This window comes from Hydra vulgaris, chromosome 03 (genome assembly GCF_038396675.1).
Source record: "Hydra vulgaris chromosome 03, alternate assembly HydraT2T_AEP".
Classification (NCBI taxonomy): domain Eukaryota; kingdom Metazoa; phylum Cnidaria; class Hydrozoa; order Anthoathecata; family Hydridae; genus Hydra; species Hydra vulgaris.
The window spans coordinates 22,245,001-22,262,500 of NC_088922.1; the positions used below are offsets into that span (position 1 = coordinate 22,245,001).

The 17,500-nt window shown below is 26.1% G+C and overlaps 1 protein-coding gene across 1 annotated transcript in view; it reads right to left on the reverse strand.

Moving 5' to 3' along the window:
* The window catches only part of LOC100215612 (translocation protein SEC63 homolog), a 59,204-nt gene that overhangs the window by 4,696 nt on the left and 37,008 nt on the right, over nucleotides 1-17,500 (reverse strand). Inside the window, exons 12-17 of the mRNA XM_065792650.1 lie at nucleotides 15,749-15,801; nucleotides 13,026-13,120; nucleotides 12,865-12,947; nucleotides 11,571-11,639; nucleotides 9,377-9,481; nucleotides 9,187-9,296 (exon numbers count right to left, since the gene is read on the reverse strand). Of these exons, the coding sequence (XP_065648722.1) occupies nucleotides 9,187-9,296; nucleotides 9,377-9,481; nucleotides 11,571-11,639; nucleotides 12,865-12,947; nucleotides 13,026-13,120; nucleotides 15,749-15,801 (515 nt within the window). The remainder of the gene's footprint in view (nucleotides 1-9,186; nucleotides 9,297-9,376; nucleotides 9,482-11,570; nucleotides 11,640-12,864; nucleotides 12,948-13,025; nucleotides 13,121-15,748; nucleotides 15,802-17,500) is intronic.

The following is a 17,500-nucleotide window of genomic DNA, read 5'->3' on the forward strand; positions in this document are numbered from 1 at the left end:
ATATATACTTCACACTTAATATAAATATAAAAGCTTAAATGTTTTAGGATGTCACCCATAAAATATGGGTCTGATAGGCGCTAAAGAGACTAACTCTCAGATCAATGCATGGTAAAAAAGTGTAAATTTTACATTGTTTATGGCATTGATCGAATAAAAATAAAACATCAGTTTATAAATTTTTTAATTATCAATCAATTTATCATTTGCTTGGGATAAAATAATCGATTTTGTTAACATTTCTGTAATTTTCGTTAACATTTTTGGGATTTAAGTAAGAATCAGAAATTATATTTTTTCAAATATTTCCAGATTTCCGGATATATTTCTTAACTACAAGTTTTTCCGGATATTCAAAACTTTTTCCATACAATCAAGTTTAGGTATACATTTTTCTAATACATTTATTTTTTAAGCTTTTTTACTCATCACTCATACAAAAATTAAGAAAAGTTTGAAAAAAATTTGAAAAATTAAAGTTAAGAGGAAAAAAAGGGGAAAATATATTCCTGATTTTTTCCAGAGATTTTACCCAAACAATTTTCGAATTTTTAAAATATGACGTGGATGAAGATCAAAGTTGTGCCTTCTTTTGATACCATAAACTAGCTTAGATGTTTTGGTTTTATGAGGAAAGTCAAAAATGACTAGGGATCATCCATAAAGTGCGTACACTCGGAGGGAAAGAGGAGGTCTGCAAATGGCGTATATGAGATGGGAGGGCAATGGGTAAATTATAAAAGAAAGGAGACCCTGAATTAAAAAAAATATCATAAAATGTTAGATAAATAGGTTAAAAGCATAGGTACTTTTAGGGAGGTGAAGGGTATTCAAAAAAGCCTATTGCAAAATGCGGGGGAGGGGGGAGAGAGAAAGGCCAGACGAAAAAATAGCGTATGTACTTTATGGACAAGCCCTTAGGACTTTTATATCAATAGGAAATACTTGTTATGAACAATTTTTTTTTCAGTAAAATAACTAACTGTCTTGTTACTCAAAAATGAGGCCATAAATTATTTGTATTGTGCTAAATCAGCAAATAATTTTTGACCACTTTAAAAATTTTGTTTTGCATAACCTTGCCCTAAAGCTAAGAAATTTTATTTGAATTTGTTTTATGTTACTTTTATGTATATATTTTGAATGTAGAGTAAATGCAATTTGAATTTGCATTTTTTTAAGAAAGATTTTTCCAGTTTTCCAAAAAAAAGTTTTCCAAAATGACCCAAAAAATAATTTTAAAGCATGATAGCCAGAGAGGAGTTTTTATTAGATTTTGAATCTCAGAACCTCAGGTGAAAAAGAATTTTTAAAATTATCTAACCTGGCTATTCAACTAGTTTCTACCCTATCCTGCCTATTCATCTAGTTTCATATTTTGAGAGCTGCAAACTAGACAATGTCTTATCCGGAATCAGTTGGAAAATTAATATAAAAAATATTATCCATTGATTTTTTGAACAAGTAAATTTCATACTTTTAGTGTTGCATAAGAGATGCAATTGTTAAAATATTTTTAATTCATATTATTAATGTATATGACTAATATAAACCACTACAAGTGCGGTAGTGGTATAATGATAGATGGCTTCCTTGTAAGCAAAAAGTTCAGAGTTTTTTGTGTTTTACCTTTTAATGTGCTCAAAAAGGGAAAAAACATAACGGGGTGGTTTTCAGTGTTTTCAAAATACCATCTTATCATTGCTATATATATTTATACTTTAAAAGGTCAACCTGTCCTGTTTTGCTTGAAGGACTGGAGTTTTAAGTGTTTAGTAACGGCTATTGTTTGATGAAAAAACAGCAAAAAAACAATTTAAAAATACAGTACAGTAAAAAATAAAATACAATAAACACCACACTGTAAACAGGATATAAAAACGTGTTTAAAAATAACGATTGCATAAGAAAATATTTAACCTTAACAAGTGTAAAAAAAAAAATTACTGCCTCCACCCTACACCCAATCTAATAGCCATTCCCTTAATCTGTGCAAGCTTGAATCTTCACCTAACCCTAGAATTACAACATCCCAATCAATGCATTTTTATCATTGAATCTACTCTCCCAGGCAATTCAACTCTTCCCTACAACTAGATAGGTTAGAGTAAATTTTGTTAAAAACAATTTGCTAAAAACTTAGCATTATTTTTAGTCTTAGCATTTTAAACATGTTTTTTGAAAAAATATATTGCATTGGGAAGTCATTACTAAAACTTACTTTTACTAAGAAAGTTTTGGTAAGATCTAGGTCATCTTTGACTATTAAAGCTATGTTTTAAATTCATTTAACACATTGTTTTAAGTATTTTTTGCCATTCTTTGCGATGCAATTTATTTGCAAACTAAATCTTTTTTTTATAGCTATACAGCTTATTAAAACAAGTTTTTATAATCGCATATTTGTTTCAGCATTTTGCTAAAGGATATACAAATTTTTATCAGTTCATTACAATATTAAGAAGCATAGCATATTTGCATATATGTGTCATAATTGTTTTAAAATTGTAATCTAATTGAATAATGCAGTATATATAAAAAACAAAGTTGAGCTGAGCAATAAAACTTGATTGATGGTATGTGCTCTACACATGATTTTGTCAGTAAGAGGCATTTTGATTTTTTCATACAATAGTATTTACTTTAAAAGTTTTGATAAATTAATATTTATCTCTTGCCTTGCTTCACACATAGTTAATTGTATGTCACATGTTCAAAAACAAGATTTTTAATTATGTCTTTTATCTTTTTCTTATGTCTTTTTCTAATATTTTACTAAGTAAGTTTTAGTAAGTTCTAGGTAATCTTTGAATAATAAAAATGTGTTTTTAACATATTGTTTTTAGCATTTTCGCTATTCCTTGCAATTTAATTAATTTTCTAACTAAAAAATTTTAATTGCTGTTTAGTTTGTTAAAATAAGTTTTTATAAGCATCTAAATGTCTACTATGTGAGTGTGCATGTTCTGCTTTTAAGCTTTTTGAAGAGCAAAGAGCTTCATCGTTTAGCTGAAAGATATATAGATTTTTATCAGTTCATTACAAGCTTAAGAAGTAATCTAGTTATATAATGCAGTACTTAAAAAAATATAACTCGATTGATGGTACATGCAATACAACCAGGGCTATATTAAGACGGAGGCTGAGGAGGCTGCAGCCATATACAGGCCCACCACAAAAACAGTTCCACTAAAAAAAAGAAAAGAACAATTATAAAATCTAGACCCACTCCTAGAAAAAAATATCAAAAAATAAAAAACCCTATCTTGAAAATATCAATAAGGCAAAAACATCAAGTTATCAACAATCAGATATTTAAACCACCTCAGCGGCCTCACATACTTAATGTTAAACTATCGAACATCTAGACACTGTAAAAAATGTTTATTTATCAGATGTTTAACTACTGGAAACCTAGACACTGTAACAATATATTTTACTTTATTGGAAAAATTGTCTTTTACTCATTTACATCTTGTTTACATTTGATTCAATCAAAAAAATTTTTTAGTGCAGGCTGTTCACTTGTTATATTATTAAAAAAATTTTTTTTTCAATTAAAGTAAAAATTGATAATTATGAAAAAATATGAAAGTGGGTGGGAGAAACCAAAATTTAAGAAAGAAATATGTTACAAAAAAGTTCTTGCATTAACTAAAAAGATTACTTAAAATTGCAACTTTATTATTGGATATAAAGAGTCTTGTCAGTATGTCTGAATTAACAACTGAAAAAGCTGACACACAATTGGAAGCAAATAGACTTGCAACTTAATACCTCTAACTTATTCATACTGCAAGTATGAATAAGTTAGAGACTGGACTAATGGTCCAGTTATGATCAATGGTTGTAGAAAGATTTGACAAAACAAGCAAATGCTTTCAAGATTCAAAACTAGATTTGAATTTGGCTACAAAGATGTTACAACCTTTAAAATGTTTGTTCAAGAGCTTCATTTTCAATTCAGTGAAATAGAACAGAAATGTAAAATTTTGTATCAAAACGTATCGTTTTGATACAGAGTTATTAACAGGATCATAAATAAAAAATTAGGTGAATTAGAAAACAGACTATCATGATGCAGAAGCAAATGATGCTGAGGTTTTTTGTCTTAATACCTTAAAATCTTATGATTTGCAAGCCCCGCATTTATTGGATCATACCATGAAGACCTTGAGCCTTAATTATCAGATGAAATTGTTTAATTTGTTGCTTTGTTCAAACAGTTTAACAAAGAAATCATGTCAACTGAAAACAAAGTTTGTATAGGCAAAAGTAGAGAATTGCAGATGTTTATATTTATTGGTAAGCATAATAGTCTAAGATTTTATTAAACAAATAAACATTCAAACTTACAAAAACTGCAATACCGTTGAAGAAATATCTGCTATTTATTGCATCGATTTATTAATTTGTTTAATTTTTACAACTTTTTATTTCATTAAAAACATTCACTACAGTAAATATTTTGAGAACAATATTAACTGCATTGAATTATAATAGCTATAAAAAAAAAACATTTCTTTGTTGTCACATTACAGCTACAAATTTTTTTTTTTTTACTCCAAATCTGCAGCCTCAGGCCCACTTGACCAATCAAATCTGCAGCCTCAGGCCCACTTGACCAGCCCTGAATAAAACTCAATTGATGGTAAAACTTGATGGTACATACACTACACATACATTTTTATCTGTAAGACAAAAATATTTGTGAAATCTTCCTTAGGGTATTTCTTCTTCAGGCTCATTTAGTTCAATTTTGATTTTTATATAAAATTAATGTTTATCTCTTACCTTGCTTTGCAACTGCATGTCACATGTTCAAGAACAAGTTTATTAAAATATTGGCAAACATTCATTACAATGTTCATTTACAATGTGTCAAAAGTTAAAGAGAAATTGGAACTCTACCCAATTTTTACATCAATTTTTACATAATAAAGAGAAATTGGAATTCTACCCATTAATGTAAAAATTGATGTAAAAAGGAACATTATGATGATAATATTAACATTCCTAATAACATTACAAAACCAGTTTTTATGTTACAATATTGTCAACTATGATTGTCTATAACGGGTGGTTACTAAAAATCCGGACTAACTTTAACTGAATTTTAAATGCCACAAGCTAAATCTTTTTTTTCATGCTTATATCCATTTTAAAGCTTATTTAATTCTCTATAAGTTGATTTACTTGTTTTTAGATAATTGATAATAATTAAGAAAATAATGATGGCTAAGCAAGAAGAGGTAAGAAAACAGATTTACAAGTTCTATTTGAATAATAAATTGCAAGGTAAAAAGTTCACAGTAGCTCACTTCAATGCTGAAAAAATCTAAGAAGCACTATCTATGATATAATCAAACGTGTTGAGAATGATTCTGGGCACAAAAGGGTGCAAGGAAGTGGTCGTGTGGCCAAAATCATGACCCCTAAGGGTATCAAGCGCCTGAAAACCATATTTGATCACAGTGACCGAGTTTCAATGAGGCAAGCTGGTTGAAAATATGAATGCAGTCATTCACCTATCATTAAAACTCTTGCCAAGTACACTGACATCAAAATTTATACAAAACAGGGTATACCTCATCGACAAGAGAACCAGAATGAGCGAATCAAAACCGGCATTGATCGTCTTTATCGTGATTTTAAAGGAAAATCGGTCATCCTTGACGACGAGTATTACTTTACACTGTCACTCTCAACAATTAATGGAAACAGCACCTACTACTCTAGCAACAGAGACAAGACTCCACCAAGTGTTAAATATCGCAAAAAGCGCAAGTTCAAACCCAAGGTGCTTGTCTGGCTGGCCACTTCTGACAAAGGTATTTCAAAGCCATTTTTTGTCCCCAGCAGCCTTGCAGACAATAAAGCCATCTATGAAATTAATTTTAATAAATTTATAAAGAGAAGATTAGTGCCATTCATCAACGCTCATCATGTCGATGGTAATTATATATTTTGGCCGGACCTGGCATCATCGCATTATGCCAAAACCGTGACCAACTGCTATGAGACTCATAACATCAATTTTATCAAAAAAGTTGACAATCCGCCAGCCGTACCGAAGTGTCATCCAATAGAAGACTTTTGGGCTATTTTGAAAGGCAAAGTGTATGAGAGTAACTGGCAAGCAAAAGACCTGAAGCAACTACAAACCAGAATAAAGCTTTGCCTGAAAAAAATGACCTTAACCTTGTATTTTCACTTTTTGGGTCAACTTGTGTTAGAGTTGGCCAAATCCGAAGAAACAGACTGGTTGAAGACAAACTTAATTAAAATAAATAAATAACTAAAAACTCTTTTTAATGATCGTTTTATTTAATCTCATAAAAACTATGGGAGTAATTGCCCATGAAAGTTTGTCCGGATTTTTAGTAACCACCCGTTAGTTTAAATACTTAGGACTAAGTTTTATTAAATATTTTTAGTTATTTGCTTAAACCAACTAAAAACATAATTTTTTTTTCTCACAATATAACAATTGGTTCACATTTACATCTATCTAAAATTGTTATAATATGACTACTTAAATGATATTGATGGTTAAATCAAACAAAAATATTTACTTAAGCTGTTATTTTGTCTTTATTTTTTCGGTTAGTTTGCATATTCATTTACAGTATGTCAGGGGGGAGGGAAGTGTAATATAAATAATGTGGAGCTTTTATAAAAAATACATAAAAATAAAAAAGTATTTACAAGTTTTCAAAAAAGCATTACACTGGTAAAAATTTAGGCAATTAAAAATTTGTCATATACCAACTACTTTATAGAAATTATAATTCATTTTCAGGGTACTAATATATAAAAATAAGAAAAGAGAGAAGGTCTTAAGAAAATGTTTTCAATAAGATTATAATTTAAAATTATAATTTATCATATAAAATAAAAATATATAAAATAAAATATTTAATTAAAATTACTTAATATTATGATAAGCAAATTTTAAATTTATTTATATCAAGGTAATAAACAAATTTGGAAGTTTACAGCCATTTCACCACTCCCCCTGTTAGGAAATTATAAGCTGAATTTGCAGCAATAACAGAATTAGGAAAAATTGAAAAAATTATCATTAGACTTTGGCTATGTTTGCCAACTGAGACACATAAACCTTAGAGCTACACAAAACCTAATATCAAATCCTTTTATATTTTTAACTTCATGGTTAAGTTTTCTTAAACCTTTGTCAATCTGTATATACCTGCATAACCACTTTTACAATTTTACAAACCTGTTTATTAAAATTATAAATGATGTAATCAGATAATCTTTTTAATTTTCCAATTACAATTAAATCTTAACATAAATTATTTTTTATATTTGAATCATTTTTTAAACCAACTTAAATAAGATAATATTTAATATGTCAGTTAATAAACTATTGAAGATGATTGTATTGCAAATGTAATAAACCATCTGTTTAATTTTTTAGAACTAATAATATTTTTGTAAATATAAGTAAGTCACATTTCAATGTTTATTGATTATATATAATTTTATGTAAGATAGTCAATTATGTTTTATTACAATTTAATACAACTTTATTGTCTAGTGGAGATATTAAAAGGAATGCAAATTTAATTTTATAAAGTTTAGTTACTTTTAAGGACTTGATATAAACTTTATAAAAGCTTTTTTTTGTTTGTTTGTATTTCAACTAATTTCTTTGTTGAAAATGTTAAAGATTGAATATTTTAACCTTAATTCATATTTTTAGTAAAACATTCTTTGATGAATTCAAATGCCACAACAACTTATCAATTAGCTAAGTTGATTGAGAAATAAAAGCGTGATGTTAGATTGATTTTTTCTAATGTATAACCCTATAAATATTTAGATATTGCGTTTTTCCATCAATGGTTGTTTAACATAATTATAAAGTTTTTTAATTTGAATAACTTTAACAAAGCACATGAGTACAGTGAAATTGTTAATGTAAAACAACTATCATTAGTTTACTTTGTCTACTGTTAAAATAAAGTTTTAATTTAGTCAACTTCGATGATTTAAAATTTACTTAATGAATTATTAGAATACAGTTTTTAAAAAAATTTGTTGCAATTGAGTTAAGAAAAAATGTATTTTCTGGTCAGTTTTTTTGTACTGTTAATTATGTTATTTGCTAATTTTTGTAATAGTTTATTGTCTTTTTATCTATAGTATGTATAATATATATGTATGTGTATATATATGCATACATACACATATATGTATATATATATATATATATATATATATATATATATATATATATATATATATATATATATATATATATATATATATATATATATATATATACATACACACACACATATATATATATATATATGTATATATATATACAACCCGTAGATGTTGTCTGAAAGTTTTTTCCATATTTTGTTGACAAAAAGTAAAATATAAATGCAAGACCGGAATTATTATTTTTTATTAATTGATAGACTGCCTGCCCCAACCAAACCCTCAGTTGATGTAGCAACACTCCCTTGCGGGTCAGGCTAAAAGATAGTAGATGTAGCAGCACTCCCTTGCGGATCAGGTTATTTGTCAGTCGATGTAGCAGCACTCCCTTGCGAGTCAGGCTATTTGTCAGTCGATGTAGCAGCACTCCCTTGCGAGTCAGGCTATAAGATAGTCGATGTAGCAACACTCCGCGCATGATTTACAGTAAAAAAAAAATAAAAAAAAAAACATTTTATTAAAAAAATTAAAAATAAAAACATTTTATTAAAAAAAATAAAAATAAAAACATTGCTTATATTGTTAAAAACATTCAGTTTGTGTTTTTGTGGTTTTTTTAAAAAACGATTTATTTGTAATTAAATTAATGGTTTTTACTTTCGTCCAACACGCAAATGTTGGACGAAAGTCAAAAGTAATTAAAAGTGACGTATGTGTTGGCGTAAGAATCACTTTTTTCCTTCCGCTCTTCCCAAAGACAACAAACTATAAATCTATATATATATATATATATATATATATATATATATATATATATATATATATATATATATATATATATATATATATATATATATAATTTTAGATTTGAATTGAAATCTGAAGTTCAATAAATGACAAAAAAATAACAAAATTCAAAAAAATTGATTCAAGAATATAATTTAAAAATAAAAAAAAGTATATAATTTAGGAAAAAGTAAAAATAGATACCCATTAAATTCGTAGTCTGAATCTCCAGTATTTTCGCCATCATCAGCATTTTTTTTAGATTTTGATTTTTTTTCCTTCTTTTTTTCAACTTTTTCTTCTTCTTTTTTTTCCTATTAATTTTACATTTTCTAACAACTCCCTTTCTTAAAAAACAATAAAATTGATAAAGAAAAAAAAAAAGTTTTCTAACCTCTTCTGGTTTTTTAGTTTTTTTGTTTGTTGGTTTCTTAACTTTTTTATTTCCTTTACTTTTTTTCACTTTTCGCTGCCATGCTTTCGCAGGTTTTGGAGAATCCTAAGTTGAAATAAAAATATAACTCGCAGCTAAAATTGAAATTCAAATCAGTTGTAATGAGCAAATGTATTTTTTAATTATTATTTTTTTCATTTTTGAAATATTTTGTACTATCATAAATTAAATTAAAATTCAGATATTACAAAATTCCAAAGTTTAACAAAAAAAACAACGTATGTTTAGTAATTCTTGATTTATCTGTTGAAATTATAGATTTGAATCTTTGCCAACAGTCTATGATGAACTACCTCCCGAGTTTCTAATAAACTGCTTCTTAACTCTTTGATGAATTAAACCATCATTATTTTCTCTGAACTAGTTTCTAGTTTTATGAAATTTCTACTTTGTGTCTTCCTTAAAAAGTAATTTCTAGTTTGTATCTTCTTCAAAAAATGCTCTGTAATCAACTTTATAAAAGCTTTTTACCAACATGATTTTTAATATATATTTACATGCATTAAAAACTAAAGTTTTCAACAGGTACTCAGGCCCGTTAGTTGCTACCCAGATAGCATTATCAAAGTACAGGTAATTGTCACTTGATAAATTTAAAATTCATTTCATTAATTTTTTTTTATGTTTATAATCATTAACCATAATATAACAATATAACAATATTAAATTGGTATGTAAAAGAAGATCTTGAAGATTTTGTTAACAATTCAAATAATTACGATTTTTTTATCACCATCAGAATTTCTGAAAACATTCAGTATGACATTCGGAATTTCTAAAAACATTAAATATTTTGGAAAGATATTTAGGTTTCTGATCAAGAAACTCACGTTATGTAGTGGTTTCCTTTACATAAATCAGAACTCTTCCAATTTGTTTATTAATTTGTTCCTTGAACAAACTAATAAACTTTCAAAACCTTTTAAAATATAATTCGCAGCTAAACTTTCAAAAACCTTAAAAATATAATTATTTTAAAGCTTAGTCAAGCTTTTTAAAGTGAGTGTAAGAAGTTTATTCTAAACAACTAAAATTATAAAAAAACAGCTACACAAATTAACTGAATAAATCAATGTTTATTAAAAATAAACATTGATTTGTTACAAAACAAAAACACTGATCCATTCAATTTATTCCTTACAAATCTTTGGCACCCGAAACAGTAGAACATTTCATAATATAAAATTCAAATGAAAAACAATAGCTCTAAATAAATGATATCATTGAATGAAATGTTTTTATTGGCTGTTTATAAGTACAAATTTTATAATAAAAATATTGTTTTTTAATAAGCACCCGTGTACCTATCCATTTGTTTGACAGGTACCTGGACAAGCATTTTAATGATTTTTGATAACCCTATTTAAAACAGAGCAAAAAAAATTGCAATTTTTTTGTTTTTCTGACCACTGAAACAATAAGAGTTTTTTTTACATTGAGAGTTAAAAATAAAAATACATGTTTGTTTTAGTCTCTTAGTAAAGTTTTAGTCTCTTAGTAAAGTTTTAGTCTCTTAGTAAAGTTTTAGTCTCTTAGTAAAGTAAAGTTTTAGTCTCTTAGTAAAGTAAAGTTTTGTTCTTAGTAAAGTTTCAATGTATATAGAAAGTAGCTTTTGAATTCATCCTTTTCAATTTAATTTAAATTTTAAATTGAAAAGGATTCATATTTATTTATGATGACTCCAAACTTTATAAAAATTTTGAAAAAGTGCTGAACCCAGTTTATTATAATAATCTCAGCCCTATTCCTGTTTATAAGACATCTAAGAATAATGATGCATAAAGATGTATGTTGCCTACAAAGTAATCAACACTCTTATTTTGCTGAAAAAGCTATCAAATCTTAGAAAGAGTATTCCTCTTCAAAAGCTCTCTAAGCCAGGAGAATTAAAGTACTTAATTAAAATGATAGCTAATCATTTTGATAGAAAGTATTCAAAATACAAAAATGATGTAATTCACTAACTTTTAAAGTTAACAAAGTTTTAAATATAAACTGATGGAAAACAAGTTTTTGAAATTTTAAACTTATGAAATAAAAAAAATTTTCTTTGTTTTTATTATTAAATTTAGTTTAAGATGTTGATGATTTAATTTAAAATTAATAAAAGTTTTTAAGAACTTGCAAAACTTACAGGAGGCTCATCATCTACATTTGCTATTTCTACTGATAATTCTGATACTGTCTCATCTTCAAAAAAATCCTGTAATAAACATATGTAATAAAAATTTATTAAATACCAGCAAAACAAAAGTAAACTATCTTAAGATATAACAGAATGTTGAAAACAAGAATTAATACAAAAACTTAACAAATATTTAAAAATAACATTTTAAAAATTGATATTAAATATTGATACTGGATTGATGTATACTAAACTGATTGATATTGGATATTGTTATTGGATTGGTTAAGATTCAACTTTGATAATAAATCAATAATAATGATTTGGGCTTGGTTGATACTAAGTTTATAATATTATATGGGATTTTTAATTTACTAAGATACCATACCAATTAGAATCAAAAAACTGAACATTGAGAAATCTTTGTGCTTTTAAAATAAGTTATTACTTTGTAAATAGAAGTTAAATGATCTGCTTCTTTACTGAATTTTAAATAGTTGATAGTTTAAAAAAATTTAAAGTAAGCTTGTTTCAAAAAAATTTATTTTTAATTGCGCAGAATTTTTTCATTATTCACAGATAATGCCAAAATTGTTCTATATTGTCTTTGAAATATAAATACATATCACACCACACAAAATATTCACCAATTTAAACAAATATATAGCCGTGAATATTTTAACTTTATGATAGTATTTTAACTAGTCACTTGATGTCTTTAGCTAGAAAAAACATAATATCAATACTTATAATGAGTTAGCAAGAAGCCATTTTATCTAAGAAATTTTCAAATATTTATTAAACCAAAAATTTATTAATTTTAATTACACTCAAGCAACTATAGTGCACTCTAAAAAAAAAAGCAGAAGATTTCTATCTTACGGTAGGATATGTGATATATATACTACTGTAAGGTAGAAATTTTTAGTTTGGTATAATTCACAACCTTCTAAGGTAGGAAATTATATTTAAAATAATCATTTGTCCTCCAATTTTCTACCTTAAAAAGTTATTAAGATTAAAAAATTATAACTTACTAAGCATATATCACAAATCCTCCCATACGGTAAAAATATTTTATTTTTATTTTTTAGAGCGCAGTGAGAACATTTTACTATAAAACATTAGCAAAGTAAATAATTGTTTGGTATTGGAAATAATAACTAATTATTGTTTCAAATAATACACTACATAAACTACACTTTCATTATTATTAGAAAAATTTTTTATAGGTTATACTTCATTGATTTTTAATCATTTCCCAGATTTAATACAAGCAATAACATTTAAAAAAAAAAATTACTCCTAAAGGTGTTCTTTTGAGCTTTACAACAGCAGTAATAATTGACCCCGCTGTCACCAAATGCATGTCTTCATCATCAATAACTAAAACAGAAAAAAATTTGTTTTTATAAAAAATTTAAAAGCACCAAAATAGAAGTTTAGCACAAAGCAACCAGTTACCTTTAACTTTCACTTCAATATCCAGACTTGGAAAAGAACTGCATACATTTATAATATCTTGATATTGTTCATCAGATAGTGTGCGCAACAACAGTCTAAAACAAATGTAAAATTATATTTTAGAACAAAGAATATAGTTCTTCAATAAAAAAAGTATTTATAAGATAAAAGCTCTGCTCCCTAATTCTGTACCTGAAAAAAAACCAAAGGTTAATTAACACAAAAATACGTTTGAAAATATAACTTTTAAATAAATTGTTATATTTAATTTTTAGATACTCATTTTTATATATTATTTCGATAAATACTTAGTGATAAATTTTATAATTAGCTTAACCATATTGATAAGCACTTTTGAGCAAGTAGACAAGTGTGACATTGAAACTGCTCTTGACACCAAAACTTGTTACACACATTTACAGCTTTGTTAGATTTGTCTTGATTGCGGTTTAGTAATTTTTCAAATTTTGTTTTGTCTTTTTCATAATACTACCTGTCCATACCTTAACCCATCTGTCAATATATGTACTGTGTATCTACTGTTTCTGACATAGTAGTAAAATGCATTTACATGTTTTTATCTCCAATGTGGCAATTCCATGTTACTATACAAAAAATACAATTGCAACTTCAAACAGGAACTTTGCTGTTAACTTAAAATTGTTTAACAACTTGAAATTCATAATCAATTTACTGTAGCATCCCAAATTTCAATATAATTTTTGTAATAATTTTGAACATCATTTTTGCTATGTTCAATCAATTGAAAATAAATTGCCTCAGTTATAATAAAAACAAAACAAACAAATAATTAAACAAGAAAAGAAAACATGTTTGCATTTTTGTTATATATATATTTTTATTTCAATTCAGCTCCCCCAAGACCACTACAACCGCTGCACAGAGAAACAAGTTCAGCGCGGTACTACCAGGGATGTGCTGGGGATCAAACTCAGATCTTCTCGCTTATGGCAAGCGCTATACCACTACATCACTACCGCGCATTGTTATATATTCCTATACCATTTAATCTATTCTGACCATATTTGCCAAATAAAATCTTGTTGAATTGGAAACCTTAATATTTATTTTAAGGAATTGTTGTTGGTCAACATTACCCAAAAACAAATATTAGGGTTAGTGCTGAAACAAGTAAAATGAAAGAGTTTGTTACAAAATGACACTTTATTATTGATTTGAATATCTGAAATTATAAAACCATAAGGAGGTTTAAAAAACCATAGAAAGGTTTAAAAAACCATAAGTAGGTTTAAAAAAGATAACTTTTTTCAAATTGATTTTAACTTTTAATTTTTAACACAACTTGTACAGGTAGAAGGCGATTGACCTCCAGTTTCTATAATGCTAAGAGATATGCATATATTTGTACTATTATTTTGAGCAAGCTAAAACTCTGCTAGCCTTTGTTTAAATTAAAACTAAAATGTTTGTGGATTCCATGCTTAACTTGAAACCATATGTCCATGATGTATTTGCAAAAAAAATGTCACTTGGATAAAGCTTCACATAATTAGACTCCATCGTAAAAAGTAATCTCAATAAGTATAATTTTTAAACTGGCTTTATTTAAAAAAAAATCTTTAAAAAACGCTTACCTATATTGTCACTAACATTTTTAATGAAAGTAGTATTAATCTAGAGTATATTGCAAGCACTGTTCTTATTAATTATTATTAATGGTATTAATAATATCTAATAGGAGGTTTAATTAGAGAATGCTTTAGTACAATAGACACAAATAATCAGGCTTAAGATAAGCTTTGTTACACAGAAGTTTGTTTAAATATTTTTTTGTGAATTTGATGAATTAGCAGACAATCTTAATTTAACTATAAATGGTATCTGTTTCAGTAAACTAAGAGGGAACTAGAATTAACCTATGTAGTGTCCTAGTTTTTAAACTAGATAGATGTAACTTAATGTATTTACAGGTTTGTATTAAGGTTGAAAAGAATAGATTTAGAGATTGAAAGAGTGACATTAAGGTATTCGACAATTTTTATATTATACTGTATTTACTGTCTGCCCAAACCCAAGTCTATGTATGTGCTGAAGCTTGATGGCTAGATGCTATTTTATTATGATGCCATCAAGGACATTTTATACATTGTTAAATCTGTATTTATTGATATTTTTTAATTATTTAGCCTCAGTATCAAATTAGGAAAAAAAGAAAACTGAACAGTCAAAACAGGTCAACAACAACAGCAAAGACAGAAGTTTAAAAATTTCTTATTAATCTTTTAGCAGCACAATTGACAGCAAGTATAATGGACAACATTTGCTGATTGATAGATTAATATGTCTAAGTTTTTGCTGCATTTTTTTAATGCATACCTGGTCAAATTAGAGCCAAATGTGTTCAAAAAAAGCAATATAACCAGTAATGGTTATACCATTTGGTTGGAACCAAGCAAATATAATATATAACCATATAATAAAGCATATTATTTTTATTATGTTAATCTAACTTAAGTTTCACTTAAGTGAAATTAACTATCATCATTAAAAAATCATCGCAAAAAAGTTTTCTAAACACAAAGAACCCAACATATAAACTATAGTTGTACAAAACTGAAATAAAATACGATGCTAATGAAACCATTTATTTTTAAGTCGATAAGTTTAACAAGCTAGCAACTTCAATATGTTTGATATTATTCAAACAGTAATTTTGGCAAAATAAAATCAGACTTACAAACCTCCTCTCTTCATTCTTCATACCAACCAACTCTCTTATGCTCTTAATGTGTCTCTATTTAAAAAAAAATGGTGCAATCGCAATTTGAAATAAAATAGTCAACTGAAATAAAGAATATAAAATGAGAAAATAAAATGAAAAAAAATATATAAATAAAAAATTTGACAACCAATATTTTTTATTAAGCAATCAAATTAAAAATAATTTGATTGCTTAATACAATAATTTGATTGCAAAATACAAGAGTGACACAATAACAGGAATTACCAAACTAGATGTGGATGCGATGGGACAATCTTGGTGGGGATGAAAAAATTTATATGAGGATGGGGTGGGATAGAGATGGTTTCTGTTCCCGTATCACTCACTAGTTGATACTACTTAAAATCCAAAAAATCAACAACTCATTCTTTAAATCAATACTAGAAATTAATTTTAAAATAAAAAGGATAACAATCTTTTTTACATTAAAAAAACCTTTCTTACCTCATTCTAATGGCCCGTTTCATTCACTATTAGAACAATAATGTTTGATCTTATAGAATTATATGTTTTTTCTTATAGAGCATGTATTGCTAATTAAAATTTAAACTTAGTCAAAAGTTTTACTTTCAAAAGTGAAATTATATTAAAACAATTGCATTAACATTGCACTTTCTAAAGCCAAAACTTTCAATAAATCTTTTTCATAGGTCTTTCAATAACTATATATAACCTATTAAATACATTAAAATATGTTAATACAATGTTTATCTAACTTCACAGAAATATATATATATATATATATATATATATATATATATATATATATATATATGTATATATATATATATATATATGTCTATATATAGTGCTCAAAGTGGGGCAAGATGCCATCCCGTCACCTTTATATAAACTATAAACCATCTTGCCACCTTTTTATAAATCTCTATATATAACAATGATTAGGCAGGGTGGTGTTTTTAATCTACCGAATACCATCCTGTTACTTTTTTTTCTCCACTCTGAGCACTGTATATATATATATATATATATATATATATATATATATATATATATATATATATATATATATATATATATATATACAAGTGCTCAAATTTATATTTATATATATATATATATATATATATATATATATATAAATTTGAACATAAATTTATATATATATATAAATATATATATTTATATATATATATATATATATACATATATATATATATACATATATATATATAAATATATATATATACATATATATATAAATATATACAGGCCTCGTTTTAAAGCGTAAACTGGCGCGCCATTTAAATACCCTGTAAGCCATTAAGCGGTAAGCCATTCACATAAGCTATTTAATCATTTTTTAATACTTAAACAAGTGGTAAGTTAAAAGAAGTAATTAACGTTATAAAAACCACTTATGAAGTTTGAATGACGATTACATAAAAAAGTTTGCATGACAATAACATTTAATATTCGCACTATTAACAAATGTAATAACTTAAGAAAAAACAAATAAAATTTTATTTTTATCAACCTTTTTAATATTAGCGTAACTTTTGATATTTTAAATTTTGTTTGTTTTGTTATAATGATTTTTGATTTTGAGAATTAATGTTTTTTCATTTTATAAAAAAAAAAAAAAACATTAATTATTACAAACTTTAAATGACATTATAAAAGTGTATATTTTTTTGTAATTTAAAAAAAAAAAATTTCTTTATGGATATAACTCTATTATTAATTTTTT